The sequence below is a fragment of the Chinchilla lanigera genome, unplaced genomic scaffold (assembly GCF_000276665.1).
Source record: "Chinchilla lanigera isolate Chin_1 unplaced genomic scaffold, ChiLan1.0 scaffold00087, whole genome shotgun sequence".
In the NCBI taxonomy this organism is placed as follows: Eukaryota; Metazoa; Chordata; class Mammalia; order Rodentia; family Chinchillidae; genus Chinchilla; species Chinchilla lanigera.
Window position 1 is genome coordinate 8115991 of NW_004955488.1, and position 18868 is coordinate 8134858.

The following is an 18868-nucleotide window of genomic DNA, read 5'->3' on the forward strand; positions in this document are numbered from 1 at the left end:
AAGATAAGGTGGCTGAGTGTGGTTATGGATGTGGCTGCATCTTCCAGTCTGTTTCATTGATCCTCAGGTCTGTTTCTTTTTTGCCAATACCATGCCAATTTTAACACAGTAGTTTTGCAGTATAATTTCAAGTCAGGGATTGTGATGCCTCCTGCCTTACCTTTGTTGCCCAGATTGTTTTTGCCATTTTGGGTCTTTTCTGGTTCCAGATGAATTTTAGGAATATTTTCTGTAGATCTGTGTGGTATACTAATGGTATTTTGATCTGGATTGTATTGAATCTATGTAACAGTTTTGAGAGTATAGACATTTTCACAATGTTGGTTCTTCCTATCCATGAGCAAGGAATGTCTTTCTCTATTCTGAAATCCTCTTTGATCTCTTTTTGCAGAGTACTATAATTTTCACTGCATAGATCTTTTACTTCCTTTATTAGATTGATTCCTAAGTATTTCAATTTTTTGCATGCTATTGTTAAAGATATGGCTTCTTAATTTCTCTCTCAGTGTTTTTGTTGTTTATGTATAGGAATGCCATTGATTTTTGAAAGTGGATATTGTATCCAGCTATGCTACTGAATTTGTTTATTAATTCTGTGTGTCTTTTGGTGGAGATTTTGGAGTCTTCCATGTAGAATATCATGTCATCTGTGAATAATGATAATTTCACTTGTTGCTTTCCTTTCCTTATTTCTTTCATTTGTTTTTCTTGTCTAATTGCTCTGCCTAATGTTTCCAGAGCTATGTTGAATAGGAGTAGTGACAGTGCGTATCCTCGTCTTGTTCGTGATTTTAAAGTGAAAGCTTTCAGTTTTTGTCCCTTTAGTATGATGTTGGCTGTTGGTTTCTCACAGATGGCTTTTATCAAAGTGAGGTAAAGACCATCTGTTTCAATTTTATGTAAGGTTTTTTTTAATCACAAACGAGTGTTGGACTTTGTCAAAAGCTTTTTCTGCATCTATTGAGATGATCATGTGATTTTTGTCTTTGGCTTTGTCTATATGGTGTATAATTTATTGATTTGCATATATTGAACCATCCCTGCATCCCTGGGATTAATCCCACTTGGTCATGGTGTATAATCTTCCTGATGATTTGCTGCATTCCATTTCCTACTATTTTAATGAGAATTTTTGCATCTGTGCTCATTAAGGGGGTTGGCCTGTAGTTCTCTTTTACAGTTGGGTCTTTCTTTGGTTTTGGTATTAGTATAATATTTGCCTCCAGAAATGAGTTAGGGAGAATTGTTTCCCTTTCAATCTCATTGAGGAATTTGAGGAGTATTGGCATGAAATCTCTAAATTTCTTGTAGTATTCAGTTATGAATCCATCAAGATCTGGGTTTATCTTTTTGGTAAGTTTTTAATCATGTTTTCAATTACATTAACTCATATTGTGTTATTCAGAATGTTTATATCTTCTTGATTCAGCTTTCATAATTCATACATACCTAGGAATCTGTCCATTTCCTCTGTGTTCTCCATCATATAAGAGTAAAGATTTTTGAGGTAGGTATTGATGATTTTCTGAATTTCTATAGCAACTTTAGTGTTTTTACCCTTTTTATTAGTTATTAAATGAATTTGAGTTTTTTCTTCCTTTTTTGATAAGGTTGGTTATCAATTTTATTTACTTTTTCAAGAAGAAACTCTTTGATTCACTAATTCTTTTTATTGATTTCTTTATCTCAATTGCATTAATTTCTGCCCTGATCTTTATAATTTCCTCCCTTCTTTGGTCTTTGGGCTTGACTTGTTCTTCTTTTTCTAGAAGTTTGATGTGCAGCATTAGGCTATTTATTTGTTCTAGTTCTGTTTTTCCTGATGTGTGAATTCACTGCTATAAATTTACCTCTGAGGAGTGCTTTCTTTTTCATCCCACAGATTCCAATAAATTGTATTTGAATTTTTATTTGATTGTAGATATTGTTTAATGTCTTCTTTAATCTCATCTGTGACCTATTGGTTTTTCAGGTGACTGTTATTTAATTTCCATGTTTTTATTAGTTTTTGTGGTTTCTTTTGTCATTAATTTCCAATTTCATTGACCTATGGTCATACAATATGCATGGGATAATTTAAATTTCTTTGCATTTAGTGAAGTATGTTTTATAGGCTAGTGTGTGGTCTGTTTTAGAAGATGTCCTGTGTACAGCTGAAAAGAATGTGTATTCTGATTTTGTGGGGTAGAACACTCTATAAACATATACTAAGTTCATTTGTTCACAAATTTGGTTCAGTTCTGTTATTTCTTTGCAGACTTTTTGTCTAGTTCCTCTATCTCTTTGTGTCAATGGGGTGTTAAGGTCCCCCATTACAATTGTGTTATTAGTTATTTGATTTTTTATGTCTATTAAGATTTGTCTTATAATTGGGTGCTCCCATATTTGGTGCTCACACGTTTATGACTATTATGTTTTCCCCCAACAAATATATAGTGACCTTGATGGTCTCTTTTGATCATTCTTAGTTTGAAGCTGACATTGTCTGCAAACAGAATAGCCTTTTTCTAGGTTCCTATCACATGGAGTATTGTTTTTCATCCTTTTACTTTCCATCTATGAATTTCATGTTAAGTTAAATGTGTTTCTTGTATACAGTGTATTGTTGCATCTTATTTCTTGATTCACTCTGCCAGTCTGCTTCTTTTGATTGGTGAAATAAGGCTGTTTACATTAATGGTTATAACCAGTATGTATTGGCTTATCCTTGTCATCTTATTTTCCTGCTTTTGGTTTCCTACTTTTTCTCTTTGTTTAATTGCTTGCTCTATTTGCTGGGTCCTTTCTGTTGTTGTTCTTGAAGTTGTGGACATTTTTATCTCTTTCTAGAATGTTTTAGTACTCTTTGTATGATTGGTTTGGAGCTCATAAATTTCTTCAACTGTTCTTTATAATGGAAATATTTTATTTCTCCATTAATTTTGAAGTATACTTTCACAGGGTACATCAGTCTGGGTTGGAAGTTGTTTTGTTTTAGAACCTGAATACTTCACTCCAAACTCTTCTTGACTTGATTTTTATATTGAGAAATCTGCTCTGATTCTGGTGGGCTTCCTTTATAGGTGATCTGTTTCTTTTCTCTAGCAGCTTTCAATATTCTGGGTTTTCTTTCCTGAGTTTCTGGGATCTTGATTACTATATGTCTGGGTGTAGTTTTATTTTGGTTATGGCTAATTGTAGTTCTATATGCCTCCTTTAACTCTATGTCAGATTCTTTTTCCATCCCTGGGAAATTTTCTGCTATTGCTTTTGCAAATAACCTTTTTATGCCATTTGTGTTTCTTCCTGTTATTTTTTTGACACCTATGAGTCTTATACTGTTTTTCTTTGCCTCATCTTGTAGCTGTTGAATTGATAGATCCTGGTTCTTTGTCATTTTTAAGAGATCTTTCCTCTCCTGATGATTAGCTGCAGTACTGTCTTCAAGATCTGAAAGTCTATCTTCAGCTTCATTCAGGCGGTTTTGGCAGTTTTCAATGGAAATTTTAGTTTTTTAAATTTCTCTTTGAATCTGTTTCATGTGTTCTAGTTCTTTCCTGTAATGTTCATTCAAGGTTTCCATCATTTTTCTCTGCTCCTTTATTTTTTTTATTTATGTCTTCTTTGGATGTGCTGAGCAATTCTTTCATTATTGTTGTCTTTTTTTTTTTGCCTGAGAGATTATTTCTGATATGATTTCTTCTATGGTCTGATGGATTTGTTTCTTTACTTTAGTTGCAATCAGTTCACAAATTTCAGGTATGTGACTTACACGTTCTCCAATGTTGATGTCTCCTTGTACTAATTCTGGGTGGGGTGGAGTTCTGAGATTTCGTTTTACTCCTTTGTCTTGTCATTTTTGATGCTGGAAGTGGAGTACTGAGCTTCACCCTTCCCGGGCAGCTCACCAAAGGTCCTAAGCATCCCTGGATTTCCTGGGTGTCAGGTTTGCCCCATGATCTTGGTAGGAGGTAGGGTGCAGGGTCCAGGATCCCCAGGGAGTTGGTGGAGTGTACCTGGCTCTCCTGGCTTTTAGGTGCATCCTGCAGTGGCAGTGGGAGGTGGGACATCCGTCTGGTCTCCCCAGGCAGTTTACAGAGTGCACTGGGTTCTTCTCGGACTACTAGTTTCTTTTGAAATTTAACTGTTTTAAAGTGTGTAGTTCAGTGGATTTTGTGTGCATCTGTGGAGCTGAGAATTGAACTTAGGGCTTCTCACATGCCAGACAAGAAAGCACTGAGCTGTAGTCCCCCCAGACCTCTAAGGTATTACTTTCTTGAGGGGAAAATATTACCCCTAGTCTCACACTGAATGACTAACCTCAGGAGTGGTATTTGGAGGTGAGGACTTTGGGAGGTGACCAGGTCACCAGAGTGGGACCCTTATGAATGCACCGGTGCCTTTGTAATTTGAGAGGGAACACCACCATTGGAGCCCCCCCCCAGTGCTTTTGTCCTTTGCCTGTCTTTACAGCTGGAATTCACCTGCCATGTCATAACCTGAAGTAGCCTCCTCAGACTCTTTGTGGCACAAAACTGGACTGATGAGGTAGGAAGAGTCTGTGGCCTTTAGGATCCCTGACTGGGGACTGCCTAGTTGAAGATTGTCATGTGGGTTTCCACCCTTGTTATCTTTGTTTATTCCTTCAGCAGAAACCCTGAGGGCCTCTGTGGACATTCTTAGGAGAGGGTGGTAACAAGTGGATAGGGCAGTGTTCTCAAGGGTTTCATGGGGACTTGGGCAGATGTATCCTGTCCTGGGGCCCAAATCCTTTCTCCTGTGCTGAGTGGAGGCCACTCTGGTGCTACTTAGTGTCTGTAGCAGACAGATCTGGTGCCACCTCCCCCTGCTTCTCTGGAACAAGCACTAGGTCCAGATGTACACCCTGTCTTGTGTCTGGTTGTTTATGTCATTGCCCAGGTGTGGCAAGTTCTATTTTACCTCTGAAAAATTGTGAATGCAGAAGGTCGTGATGCAAATGCAGGCAGTAGTTGTCTCAGGGGTCCATCCCAGCCCTATTCTGTAGTAGTGAATCAATGATGCTGTGAAACATTAGGGACACTCCTGAGATGAGCATACAGGAATAACTGAAGGAAGACAAGCCAGGCAGCTTGTTAGTACTGCCCACAGAGACAGACCTGGAGTGAACTACTTCACTGTTCTGGTTCAGGGTTGTTTTTAAATTAAAGAATTGCCTGTTGTGTGTTAGACATCGTTCCATGTACCTGGGACACATGAGAAAAAGATCCAAGAGGACTGCCCTCTGCAGATATCAATTCCCCCTCTGCCTCTGCCTGCAAAAGGGCCTGTCCTTAATTTCTGGGCAATGAGCAATATGATGCACTGAAGAGCTGGAGGTGGTTATAGTCATAAAAGCCTGGTAGGCCTTGGCCTTCCTGCTCCTCCTCTGCCTGCTCTGCCCTGGCCTTGGCCCCCTTCACTGTCCTGGCAAGTGTTCACAAGGGGCAGCACTTGCAGCTCGGCCAAGAGAAATTCAGTCCTTCATGGTCTTCATGGCAGCTGAGTCCCAAGTATGTCTCTGCACAGATTAGTGTGTGTCAGTCCACCAACCTTAGAATTACTTGGACATCTGCAAAAATATGCAGAGGCCCAGGTGTCACCCAGGGTGGGATTTATTGAGTCTGAGGATGGAGATCAGACATCTATTTGGAAGTCTTTCTGTTTTCTTAGTGATGTTTTCTTGCAGTCTGGCTCAGACCTCACTGCCCTAGACCTACAGGGCCATCAGTGGCACTTAGTGACCTTGCAGTGGAGCACAGGATGAGGAATCTCACAGGCACAAACTCAGGCCCGCATAACAGCCCTGCTGTGCAAATCCAGGGCTGCTTTGCAGAGCCAAGCACCTCAGCACCTGTGTAAACATCTGAACGTGCACTGGGCATTCTGGATAGGGTAGGCAGAGTTTCCCAATTGTTTTCATAAGTAGGAATAAAATAATAAAGGCAGAAAGACTTCATTTCACAAATGCATTAATATAAACACAAACATGATACTCAAACCTGGCTTTGTAACTACTTCCCTATAGTGAACACAACCGTACGTGTGTTCTACCTAGAAATTTCTATCTAGAAATCAGGAACTTTTTCTGTGGGAAGAGTTTGCATGTTGGTTCCAAAGTTGTTAATACCATGAAAAAGCCAAAAATACCCCCAAATAAGCTATTCAATTAATAAAACTACAATTTTCTTTCCTTGAAAATGTGGATGGGAGCAAGAGTTCAAAATGATTTTCTCAATGTAAACAAGGCCTAAGGTCTCCCTGTATTTCCATCCTGGTAAGTGGAACCATTAGGCACGGGTTAGCCAGGAAGGTTAGGAAAATTACTCTGTTGCACAGCGTGCAGCATTGTATATACACCCACCCATCAGGCTCAATGAAGCTATCATTCCCCCTGTGAATGACTGTTGCAGAAAATTTGTCTCTCTGGTAGTTTTTCATGTGTGCAAAATTTTGAAAGGAATGTATCTGTCCGAGGAAAATTTGAATTGGAGATGCTCTTTCATTATTTCAGTACCCAGTAACTGATAAACGTACTTTATTAGGAAAAAGGATTCAAGGATTTTTTTATCATCCATGAGGCACTTCTAAAGACATTTTAACATGCCACTGACATGGCTCATTTAGTTCACTTCCCTAATTTTCTCTGTAGCATTGTCACCATTGTTTCTGCACATGGCTGGCCTCTGTCATCTCAAGATATTGTCCCATCCTTATTTCTTTTCTTTTTAAATTAATTTCATTGGTACATTTTAGATATACATAAGGATCAATTTCATTATAGGGAATTTGTATCTGTTCATAATATATCTGGATTCTTCTTTTTTCCCCAACCCCTCCTCCCCTCAAGAGCATGGTCTTGAGATGCATTCATTTACCTAGAAATGCCTCAAGTTTACCTTTCTTTATGACAGAGTAGTACTTCATTGTATAAGAAAACACTTCTTTATCTGTTCATCCACTGATGGGCATTTAGGCTGTTTCCAAAATTTAGCTATTACAAACTGTGCCACTATAAACATGGGTGTGCATGTATTGCTGTGGTATGATGATTTAATTACTTTGGGAAGATATCAAGGAGGTTAATAACTGGGTCAAACAGGACCTCCAACCCTGGTTTTTTGAGGACTCTCCACACTGATTTCCACAGTGCTTGCACCAGTCTACACTCCCACCAACAGTGGAGAAGGGTTTCTTTTTCCCCACAGCCCTGCTAACATTTGTTATTGGTTGATTTCTTGGTGATAACCATTCTTTTTGGAGTGAAATGGAATTTCACCACTGCTGTTCTTCCATCCTTACTTCTTAAAGTCAGCGGGCTGCTTTGGGAGCTACTACAGTGAGCAACTTGCTTTAAGCTCTCAGCTTCTCTTCCTTGGACTCTCACCTGCCCCCGAACACTTTTCTCCTTACAGGCTGCCTTCCCAGAAATCACCCCAAATCCTTTTGCCAGGTTCAAATTTTTATATTTTATAATATTATCATTAGTTTTCCTACATTTAGCAATCACTGATTTTGATGTAATGGAAATACCATGGACTTAAATGTCAAGAGAGTTCTAAGTTCAATCTTTGTTTCAAAGCTTACTGGCAAATCACTTGACTCCTCCAAGCCTCAACTCCCTATCTATAGAACAAAGATGATAAAGAGTAAATTTCAGGGACCGATTCATGGAGATGCATAGCACATAGAACAGGATGGATATCTGTAAATTGTAGATAGGATTAGAGGAAATTCCAGATTCTCTGCTGTCCTGAAGCTTCACTACTATTCCAGCTGTCTTTCTGCGGAACTAGTCTGTTTTCTTCCTTGCCCAAGACTTTTCCTGTCCTTCATATTTTTTCAACTGCTCTTTTTGAATTCTGTGCTAGAAATGCTCAGTCCTAGCTTTTTAAAGTTTTCCTCTCCCACAAATCCTTCAGGATCCACTTCAACCATTGGTGCTTTCTCTCTTAGTGACCTCTCAGCAGTCCTTATTGTGCAGAAGACTTTCTCCCTGGGTATCTTACATTTCTGCACGTCTATTGAGCAGAAGCATCAACTGCCTTTGTTCTAGATGACCTTTCCTCGGGGATGCTGGGATACTAAAGTTTTGGAAGACAGATAATTTCTTTCTAGAGCAAAGGGCAGGTTTATTTGCTACATGGTATAGCAGCCCTGTGTCCCTCCAGGGCAAGGGCTAGGCAGACTCACTGCCCTTATCACAGGTCCCAAGCTTAGATTCTGCTCCCATAGTGCAGCCTTTGCATAGGCAAGAGTTGCCAGTGCTTTTCATCATCTTGTGACTCCAGTTAGTGCTCTGTACAATGCAGTCCTTTGTCTTTGACTTCTTGTGTGTTCTGCCAGTGTCCATGAAATTTCAGCAGGCTAACCTGTCAGCTTGTGAGTGGATAAAAAGCTCAGCTCCTTCATAGCTGTGACTATTATTATTATTTTTTCAATTGTTATACTCTTACCTTCTTCATAGCAATCCACTCTTTTCACGGGTTTGAAGAAAAAGTAGCTCACTTTTTTTCCTGCAGGATGTTCCTCACCTTGGGTTGAACGGATTGCTTCTTGTGATGTCCTTTGCCTTGTTCCTCTATCCCATGTACATCCTCCCAAGTTATTTTCCTCATTGGTCCTTCAGTTTTCAATTACAAACTCTCCTGAATTAGACTTTCACAAATATTTACTTCTGGTCTTTGTTAGTACAACTATATTTGTTATGAGCTGATAGTCTGTCTTTCGGTTAGCCTTTAAAAAATATTCCATGGTTCCTACCGAGCACTGTGTCTAGTAACAACATTTGTGAATGAATGTTCAGGATAAAGATTAGCCTGTCTGATCCGGTAAAGGGCATCTTTTTCATAATTTCCACCAGAGGGCGCATTCTGCTTTAGTTTTAGGACATGGGAAAGTCCAGGATCTCTTATCTATACTCGGCTGAGACGGGAGAGCCCCGGCTCTGTAAATGTAGTTGCATGAATTAATAACTATATAAAAATACATTAGGAAATGGAGCATTTAGTTACAGTTCGTCCTATGCAGAAGTTCCGACTGAGAGAACTGAGATCTCTTCGACCATGCTGCGTTGCTGCATTTCAATCTATTAGGCAGTGAGCTGGACGACTTCTAGACAACCATAACTTTTAGCAGGCACATGAACTTTGAGCTAGCCACTTTGAGTAGGACGATAAACACGATGCAGTTTCTGCGTTTTGCTCCAAAATTGCTCATGCTGTGGGTCGGGAGGTTGTGTTTCAGTCCAAGTCAGCACAAAGCCTGCGGGCCTCACTGAAAAGGTACTCTAAAAGCAGAAACTGTCATGGAGGCAACGGTGTGTAGTGCACCCCAGTACCTGCCTTTAAGCACGGCTGTAGGCCTCAGATTCCTATGCTTCAAAAGTGCAGGGAGGGTGACTGTTGAATGCGTCCTGCTTCCACTAGGAAGCACCATGAGGATGCACTCTCCCAGGAGATTTAAGTGGGCCATGAGGGGTTGCTCAGGTGTCCCAGGTGTTCCTTGGCAGAGTTTGGGGGATAGGGCTTTGTCGTCACTGTCTATCAACTGCTCTGAACTCACCCCTGTAGAGGTGCACAGACAATGCTCATGAAATACACACTTGAGCTGCATACAGTTACATGCAGTAGTTAAGACAGCGGCCTCACACACACTACTTTGGGCTGGCCCTGGCCAGGCCCAGGCTGTCTCTGCCTCAGAGGAACAGAACGTGTGGAGCACGGGGCCTGTCTGCACACCTCACCTCAAGGCCCTGGGTTCTGTGTGCTTCCTTCCCCAACCCCTGCCAGGGAAGCCACGCTCTGGATGATAAGCTGCTCCTTCCACCCCAAGATACCCCGCCCGATGTAGCCAGCCAGAAGCCCCCACGGAACACCCAGAAACTTCTTGCCTGTGGCCAGGCACACAGGCTGAGCAGGCCCAGTCCATTTGCCCTGTTTGGAATTAGGGCGGCGCTGTGTTCCTCCTGCAGTCAGATCTTTTCCCTTGGCCACTGCTTCTTCAGTGGAAAACGACCCAAACCTCACAGCGGAGGGGGAAGGATTTCTGTGGGCGGCTTATGAACGGCCATAAAGAAAGACTCTGTGTCCCTCTCCCCTGGTCTCCATCCTGCGGCCTCTCGGTCTGGAGAATCAGACAGATAAATGGCACGTGTGGGAGAAGCCACCTCAGGGCTTGTCAACCCGTCCACTGGGCCACAGTTCTCCATCCCTGATTTTGACCTGCGTCCGCGCTGACCGCCAGATAGCGCTGTGGGACAAGAGAGCCGAGGCGGGAGCCGCAGGGAGCCCGGGACTCCAAGGGGGACGAGGTGCGAGCAGGAGAGGGCAGCTGCGGACCGCGAGGCATGCGGGGCACCGGCAGCAGCCAGATGCAAGAAACACGCGCAGCTCTGCCTGCACCACGAACACCGCCAATTTAACGCAAGCCCGGACGCGTCCCAGAGGCGTGAAGCTCTGGACACACCCGGAAAGGAAAGGCACGGCGCGGAAAGGGAATCCCAGAGTCTTCACAGCCTCAGGCATCTGACATCTGGCGTCCAAAGCAAAGGTCCCAGAAACCAAAAACTGCGGGTGTGGCCGAGGCCCGGAGCCCCTGGGGGCGTTTGGAGCGAGTGTCCCCCTCCCCAAGGAGTGTGCCCGGGAGGTCTGGGGACGGATGTCCGCGCTGCCCGTCCCTCTTCTTCCTTCCTTCATCCCACTCTGGAGTTATGGGCAGGGGTCATTTTCCTGGGCGAGCAGGGCGTCTGGAGCTGTTTTGTGTGCGCTCCCGACCCGCATTTGCCAGTGTAGTTTCAGGTGCCTCCTGTCTAGTTTGTGAGCAGAATACGGAGCCCCGGAGACGCCTCCAGGCGCGCCCCCAGTGCAGCTCGGAGCTGAAGCGCCACAGTCCTCTTGGACAAATGCCTGAGCTGCGAGGTCTGTGGCCCCAGGAGGGAGCGGGAAGCCCCAGGGGAGCACCTTCGGGACACACTCAGAGCCGCGTGCTCCCCCCTCGCTCGCGCGCACACATATGCACACGCGTGCGCACACACCGCTCAGAGAAAACATCTGGGCGAAATGCGATCCTCAGGCAGCCTGGCCCGGCTGGCAGAGCGATCTCCTCTGCAGACTGGTCCGGGGCGGCTCTGGCTTCCCAGGCGGCAGCCGGTCAGGGTGTCCCCAGCGCCGTGCAACCCGGTGGCCGGGACTTTGTTCCCGCGTCCTTTCCGCCACAGCCGGAACCGGAGGGCCAGGCTGCAGAGGCTCCGCGCTTTGTGCGTGTTATGTGGAGTGAGGTGACCTGCACCCCCGGGGTGAAAAAAGACTTCACATAGGGGCTCGCTGGTACCGAACCAAGCTGCTACCGGCCCACTCGGGCAGTGTGACCGTCCTCAGGACGCGCGCGGTAGTGTTGGTTGGGTGTCTGGGCCAGTGAACCGGGGGCGGAGGCTATGCACTGTGTAGGCTCTTTGTGCACGCTGCCAGCTGCGCTTCGAGTGGGCTGGGCGCGGGGAGAATGTGCATTTTTTTCGATCCTCTCCCGCCGGGCCTGGACTCCTGACCTGGAGGCAAATAATAGGCCAGGCCAGGTGCGGGAGGGTGGAAAGGGCGCCTGGTATGTGTCTGCCACTTTAAAGGCACGTTTCCTTCTGAAGTGATGGAGCCCAGGGGAGGGAAGGTTAAGCATGTAGAGGTCAGCTCCAAGGAGAGAGAGGGGCTCACAGGAGACAAAGCCACGCTTCTGCGCTTAGAGGCCATCTCCCCAGCCCCATGGTAGACAGACCCCCAACCGCTCTTGGTCCTCACACTTGTAAGGACTTGCTGGGCCTTCGGGTCCAAGGTTTAGGCCTATGATGGGCACGCAGACTTGCTCAGAGCCTCTCCAGATGGTCTTCTGGCCTGCAGCTGCTCCTTTATACTGTGTGCCCTGTGCCCTGTAGCAACCTCCAAGGCCCGACTTCTTGCTCAGGGCCAGGGGTGAGCTCTGGGAATGAGGACTTGTAAAAAGGGGCCAGTTTTCACTTTTAACCGGGAGAGGATGTTCCAAAGTGGACGAACCTCATTCCTTTAGGTGATATTATTTTATTTTCTACTTTTGGCAGTAGTAAGGATTACACTCAGGGCCTCATACATTCTAGGCAAACATTCTACCACTGGACCTCATTCTTGGGTGTCTTCTGGCTCTGGCTCTGAGGACCCCAAGGTTCCACAGCTCTCCTCTGCACCCCTCTTGGCTCAGAAGAAGTTTCCCAAGTCCATAGCTCAGCGCCAGGGGAGACAGACCCGGGAAGGCCACCCCAGCTCTGAGCCCGCTCGCGCGGCCTGGAGACGGGACAGACAGCAGGCTGGCCGCGCGCGCAGACAGTTAGTTCATGGAAACCCTGGAAATCAGTTTAGCGCACCCAGGACGCAGGGGGAGGAAGGTAGACGAGGGAAGGACGAGTTGAAGTGGGATAGAGTGGGCGCCAATGAGCTACACATCCTGCTGTTGTGAAAATGCGAAGCTCTTTCTCACTGTTCTTATTTTAGCAAAATCAAACTATTAAAGAATCCCGCACGAATGGGGAAACCCGAGCCCCCGCCCGCCCCTGCGGAGGAGCGCGCTCCGCTGGCAGAGAGCCCGGCCGCGGCGTCCCCGCTCCTCCTCCCTCTCCCCGCCCCCGGGGGGCAGCTCCTGCGGCGACCGCCACCTCACGCCTAAGGAATGCTCGAGGTATGCACGCGTTCCCAAAGCGGACCTCCTTCCCGCCGGAGGAGCAGACCTCACCCGTGGCAGCCTTCCACCTTCCCGGAGTTTCGTAACCCAGTAAGCTGAGAGCCGGGAGCAGCCCTCTTAAGGCGCAGGGCAAGGAGCCTCTGCCACTCGGCGGCGGCGGCGCCCCGATCATCCGCGCTGCTCCCGGGGCTGGGGCTGTCCTGCTTCGGCGTGCTGATTGTTAGCGCTCCTCCCGGGACCCTCCTCCTCCTGCGCTCCGAACGCCCCTCGCTCCTCCCGGGATCCTACTCCTGAGCCCCGATAGTCCGCGCTCCTCCGGGGAACCTCCTCCTCCTGCTCCTCGGTTGCCTCCCTGCTGCTGTCTGCACTTCGGCCGCGTGGGATCCCCGGACGCTGCGCCACCGCTGGGGGGCGAGGAGTCGGCCGCTACCTCTGTCTCCGCAGCCCGGGGTAAGTCCAGTTTCTGTCGACTTTCCTCTACCTGGCCCTCCTGAAAGACAGCGTGGGAAGCTTGCTCTAGATAAGGGCTCTGTAGATCAATGAGTGGAGGTGTGCTGAAGACTTGCCGTGGCGCCCAGGGACCTGCGTGCGCACGGCACCCTGCTCGGTGTGGTGCCAGGCGAAAGACTTCGGTCTACAGATGCTGTGGACCACAGTGCGGCACGTCCGGGAGCGGTGGCTGCGAGCCCTGAGACGCCCCAGCTGGGCGGGCTTTGTCCTGTATTGGGGACGCTCTGCGCGGGGTCCTCTGAGCCTTGGAGCTCTCTGCAGCTCGCTCCGGCTGCACGGGCGCGTGTGGCATCTGAAGACTGATTCCCCCGCAGGACCCGGGCCATTTCCCTGCCCCTTTTCCTGGCCTCCACCTGGTGGCTTCTCGCAAAGCGTGGGTGAGGTCCTTCTCGGAGTCTGTGAGATCTCTGAGATCTCTGAGACCGCTACCATCCGGAATCCTACAGTAGGAGGACCACAGAGAGCGGGGGAAGGGGAGCTGGTTTGTGGAGCCGGGACCCGGGACCTGGGAAACGAACCAGCTTCCTCTAGGACCATACGAGTGATCCCCCCACCCCCAAATCTGAACTCTGCAGACTTAAAGAAAGCTGGGCTGGGGTGGGGCAGGACAGGAAGTGAGTACTCAGCTCATCCCAGGCTTACCAGGGTCTAAGGCGGGAGGAGGTGGGCGATAGACACGCAGGATACTTTGAGAGACCCTGCATGTGCGCACCTATACATACGTGATTTCTTTTTTACCTGGAGAGAGAGTTGAGGGATTGGTGTCTGGCAGAGGCGCAGGGGTGGAAGGGTGAATGGACCCAAGAAGGCCGGGTTCCGAAGCACAGTCCCCCATACACTGTCATTCATCAGGGCAAAACTGGGGGTTGGGGGTGGACACCTCGCTGCCACTTAGGGGCGGGCGCTTTCAGACGCTGGTGTCTGGGAATGCGCAATGAAGTGCTGCTAAGCAGGCAGGTAAATGTCTGGGCTGAAAAGAACAGAAAATATTTTCTTTGTAAAAATATGGACAAGACGCCTGGCTGATTGAGCCGACCGCCTTTAGACACCCCAGGGCTAGACGATTCCTTCTTGGTGCCTCCCAGCAGCCGGTGGGCGGCGCTCTAGACCTAGGCAGAAGTGTTTCCAGCCTCAAGCTTTTGATGAGTTCGATTAAAAACAAAAGAACAAAACAAAACAAAACAAAACAACAAAAAACTGCACACGGCCTTTAATGGGTCTATCATCAGCCTTTAGCTTTTCGTGAGCACGGATGCCAATGGAATTGAAAAATAATCAGAGCGAAGCTATGGCCAGATTTCTGGAAACAATGGCCTAGTCTCACCTTCAGCTTTTCACTCAGGGATGGAGAAGAGGGTTAGAAATGTCAAACAGTTAATTGGGAAGAGAGCAATTGCGAGAGTCCTTAGATCCTCAGAGCAGCGCCAAGACTTTAATCTTGGCCTCATGCAAAGGAGCTCCGGGCAGCTTGGCAGCCTGCTCCTCAGACATTTAAAAGGCAATTTACACTCAGGTAAAGGAAAGGTGCCCAGGGCATTGTGCCAGTAATTTGCAAAGACTTGGTTGGAGATCCTCGGTTTCTTTTCTCAAGGAAGGTTTGACCTTTGGATCTCCAAGCACCGACCCTTTCGTCTCCATTTCCAGGAGGCCCTAGCCTGCAAGCCCACAGCAGTCAACTCTTCTTCAGACTCAACTTCGTGCTACTGGCATTGCTAGTAACTATTGTCTCTAGATTGGCCTTAGAGTATTTTAGGAGATTCCATTCTGGTGACGGATTAAAAACCTACTGTGTGTTGGGAAACCGCAAAAGATGAGTAGGATGCTTTTTTTTTTTTTTTTTCTCTTGTACCGGGAACCGAACTCACGACCTTGCCCTTGCCAGGCAGGCGCTTTTGCCGCTGAGCTAAATCCCCAGCCCAGGATGCTTTATTTTTAAAAATTTAATAATCTAGTCACAGAATCAGAAAAAATCAGAATAGAACATCTCTGGACATATATAACCATAGCTTTCCAAGAGAAATGAAGAGTAAAATGCAAATATTTATTACTAGGACTTTTTATTAAAAATATTTGGGGAAAACAGACAAGCATGCTTTTCCTCTTCTATTCCCACACCTCTTTTTATTATGTATTTCAGTTGTGAACTCTCACCTTTGGCAAACAATCAGTCAGGTTTCAGCCTGGCCTTACATAGATCTGTGTAATCCTTTTCAGACCTGGAAGACCTGCATACTCCCAGGCCAAAAAAGAAGAAGGAAAAAAAAAAAAGAGTAAAAGAGATTTATTATGCTTTTCCAAATTACTCTGAGACCAGCAGGGAACAGGGACCTGGGGAGGTTAGCAGCTAGGAAAAGCAGCCTAGTGAAACCCCGGCTGGGAGAGACGCAGGTAGTGGAGTCAGGGATGAGGACTGAGGGTCAGCATCACCCAGGCAGAGCGGAGGGGGCACGCGGGGCTGCCAGGCCTTCCAGAGGGTGTCAGGACCCTGGCAAGGGACACAGGACCCTCTGAACCTGCGCTCCGTCTCCGGGCGATGGCCGACTTGTGGTCGTGACTCTGCTGGGGGCCGGGCCCTGGGCGGGTCCAGGCTCCAGGTGTGCCCGGCCCCAGCTGCCGGTCTGGTAACGATGGCCCCGCTTCCTCCCACAGCCTCTCTGCGCGCCCGAGCTCAGCGCCAGCATGCGGACCCGGCTCCCCGCGGCGCTCGCCGCCCTGGGCGCGGCGCTGCTCCTGACGGCCGTCGAGGCAGAAGGTAAAGCTCCTGCTCCCGCCCACCTCGCTGCAAGTGCGGAGGGGGCCCGCTGTCCTCTCTGTCCCGCTGTCCTCTCTGTCCCGCTGTCCTGCTGGCGCTCTCCTCCCGCGCTCTGTCGTCTCCAGCGCTCGGCTCTGCCTTTTCTGTCTTCTGCTTGACCCCGAGTTCCGTGTGCGCTGCCGGCTCCCTGCGCCAGTCCCCGCGGTGTGCTGTCCACACCGCCGCCCGCCCAGGACCGACCGAGGACGACCGCGGCTGAGACCCGGGGACACCGCTAACGACGAGCTCCGGCCGCGCCTCCCCGGCTCCACGTGTCAGGGCGCGCCGCGGAGACCCGCGTTCCGGCCCCACAGCACCGCGGGGCGGGGCGCCACCCGGCCCCGCCTGCATCAGCCTCCTTCTGGGACCTCGGGTGTCTGACCTCCGCGCCCCGGCTGGGAGCCGCAGGGCTCCCTAGAGAAAGATCGGGCTTTGGGCAGACTCGCAAACTTGCTGTTCATTTTGTTGGGCCCGTTGGATACTCTTGAGTTTCAGGGGTCCCTGATCAACCCTTTCTATAATGCCAAGGGAACTTTTCTCAGCGATCACTGGAGACCAGGCAAGCCAGTATTACTCTGCAAGATAAATCAGCAACGTCATCAAAGGTAGCTAATTTTAAAAAACACCCCCGGTGAAGTGAGGGGAGAAAGACTTCTACAGGCCCAGTTGTGATTTCAGGGTGGGCTGCACTTTTATAGAAGCCATGGGAAAGCAGGAGTTTTGCATGACACAGTGAGGTTTCTGAAAAGTTTCTAGTTCAAAACTGCAGGTACAAAAAAACTAAAAATAAGACAATTCATATACATGACCTCTAAGCTCTCCTGTAAGCTGTCCTCTCACTGGCTCGCGTCCTTTGAGCATTTTGTGAGGGGAGCGACTCTTGGCTTCTTTGCGGGGATCCTCAGGTGAGGCGGCCTTGGGACCCTTTCTCCTCTCCTTAGCAAGGAATTTTGTTTGAGGGACTTCTAGAAGCACTACTGCAGATATTGTTAGGCAATTCACAGACGTGGCCCCCTTATTGTTGACTAGGAAATTGTTATTTGAAAATAAAACATTTGTGAATTCTTAGGAGAAGCATAAGTTAGAAAAGATGAAAATGGAAAAAAAATCAATTCTGACTTGGACAATGGCTAGTCAGTAAACTGCAGGTAAAAAGAATATTTCACTGTTTTCATCCTGATTATTTCTAGAATTCTCCTTTTCTTTTGAAGTTGTACCAGTGTCCATAGCATATAGTTCTTTGCTTTGCTTTCTTAAGCTGTATCTATGTTCTCTTGACTTCTAGTCTTTTAGGTCAGTATTTTTCAATAGGATTCATTTTTTTGGTGCCTTATTTTCTAGTTTGGCACTGTCATGTGGAAATATGAGTCACAAGTGTAAGCCACATATGCAACTTAAAACTTTCTAGTATTAAAAAAGAAAAAGAAACAGGAGCAGTTCATTTCTATGATATACTGTATTTGACGTAAAGTGACTGTTTCAACATGTAATCAATGTAAAAATCACTAGTGCTGTATTTGCATTTTTATACCAAATTTTTAAAGGTGGGTGTGCATTTAGGTTCGCAGTACATTTTGTTTTATTTTTTATATTTTGTCTTTTTGAGACAGGGTCTCGCTATGCAGTTCAGGTTGGCCTTGAACTCGCAACAATCCTCCTGCCTCACCCTCCCGAGTGCTGGGATTACAGGCATACGCCACAACATCCAGCTCACATTTTGCTTTACACTGGCCGCATTTCAGGAACTGGACAGCCGCATGAGCTGGTTGCTTCAGGGCTGGACAACACAGCTCTGGTGTTAATCACCAATTAAGTGGCCCCAGGAGCCTGGAAATTCTAACAAGATTTGTGGCCAAAGCCTTTTTGGGGACAATGAGCTGGAAACAGAAATTTTGAAATTTTTCTGTTGGAACATTTCAGAATTTCAACTTGCACCTCTGTTTGGTACTGTGCCATTTGACCCTAGTCCTAAAGTAGCCATAGTTACTCTTTCTTTTTCTTTTTTTCTGACTCATACTGTATTTTTGTATTCCTACTGTCTTCTCACCATTTTCTAATTACTTAATTTTAATATGTGGAACACCCAATACCTTTTTGGAGATATTAATTGAAAGGTTTTGCCATTTGCCTTTTGCCTCTTTCTCATTTTTTTTTTTTTACTATAATACTACATTTGTTCTTTTGTTTTTCTTCTGTTTCCTTATATGAAAAATTATATTTTTCATGCTATGGTATATTATACAGAAATAAAGGTGAAAATAATTTTTCTTTTCTCTTTTTTTATTGTCACTGGGAATCGAACTCAGGACCTTGCACTTGCTAGACAGACATGGTGCCACTGAGCTATATCTCTGGCCCTGAAAATAATTTTTCTGTCTTGAGTATTTATAATCTTTGGCTACAGGAGAGACTTTTATAATTTGGCCAGTGTTTTCTATGGTGTAGAGTATGTGAATTATTTTTGGCTCCTATGTCATATAATATGTTAATTATGTTTTTGAAAATTTAACACTGGAGTTAAAGGAAAATGGCCAACATTCCCGAGAATTGGACACCTTTCTAATTAATCTAGAATGTTAGATGGACACAAATTTTGTGAAACAGAGTTTTAATTTTTGTAAGTCATATTTATAGTTTATAGTACATAATGAACAACTGAATATTATCAATTTATGAGGAAGTCGAGGTCATAAGCTTTGTCTTTCATCTTGGTTAAGAAGCTAACTACTATATACTTCTATAATCCTATGTGTGATATATATTACTAAAGAAATTTCAAGCTAGAGGAGAACTTAGAGAGCATCTGTTTGAATGTCTTCTTTTCCAAATGAGGAAATAAGGCCCAGAAAGGTTGAATAAATTTATCAACTA

At 46.4% G+C, this 18868-nt stretch overlaps 1 protein-coding gene across 3 annotated transcripts in view; it reads left to right on the plus strand.

The window, feature by feature from the left end:
- The first annotated feature begins 12825 nt into the window (after nucleotides 1–12825).
- Col12a1 (collagen, type XII, alpha 1) overlaps nucleotides 12826–18868 on the plus strand; it is a 111899-nt gene continuing 105856 nt past the window's right edge. For 2 of the 3 annotated variants that reach the window (XM_005404484.2, XM_013504416.1), the window contains exons 1-2: nucleotides 12826–13146; nucleotides 15856–15958. In XM_005404484.2, coding sequence (XP_005404541.1) covers nucleotides 15886–15958 — 73 coding nt within the window. In that variant the 5' untranslated portion in view covers nucleotides 12826–13146; nucleotides 15856–15885. The remainder of the gene's footprint in view (nucleotides 13147–15855; nucleotides 15959–18868) is intronic. The other variant, XM_013504417.1, reaches the window with a different exon arrangement.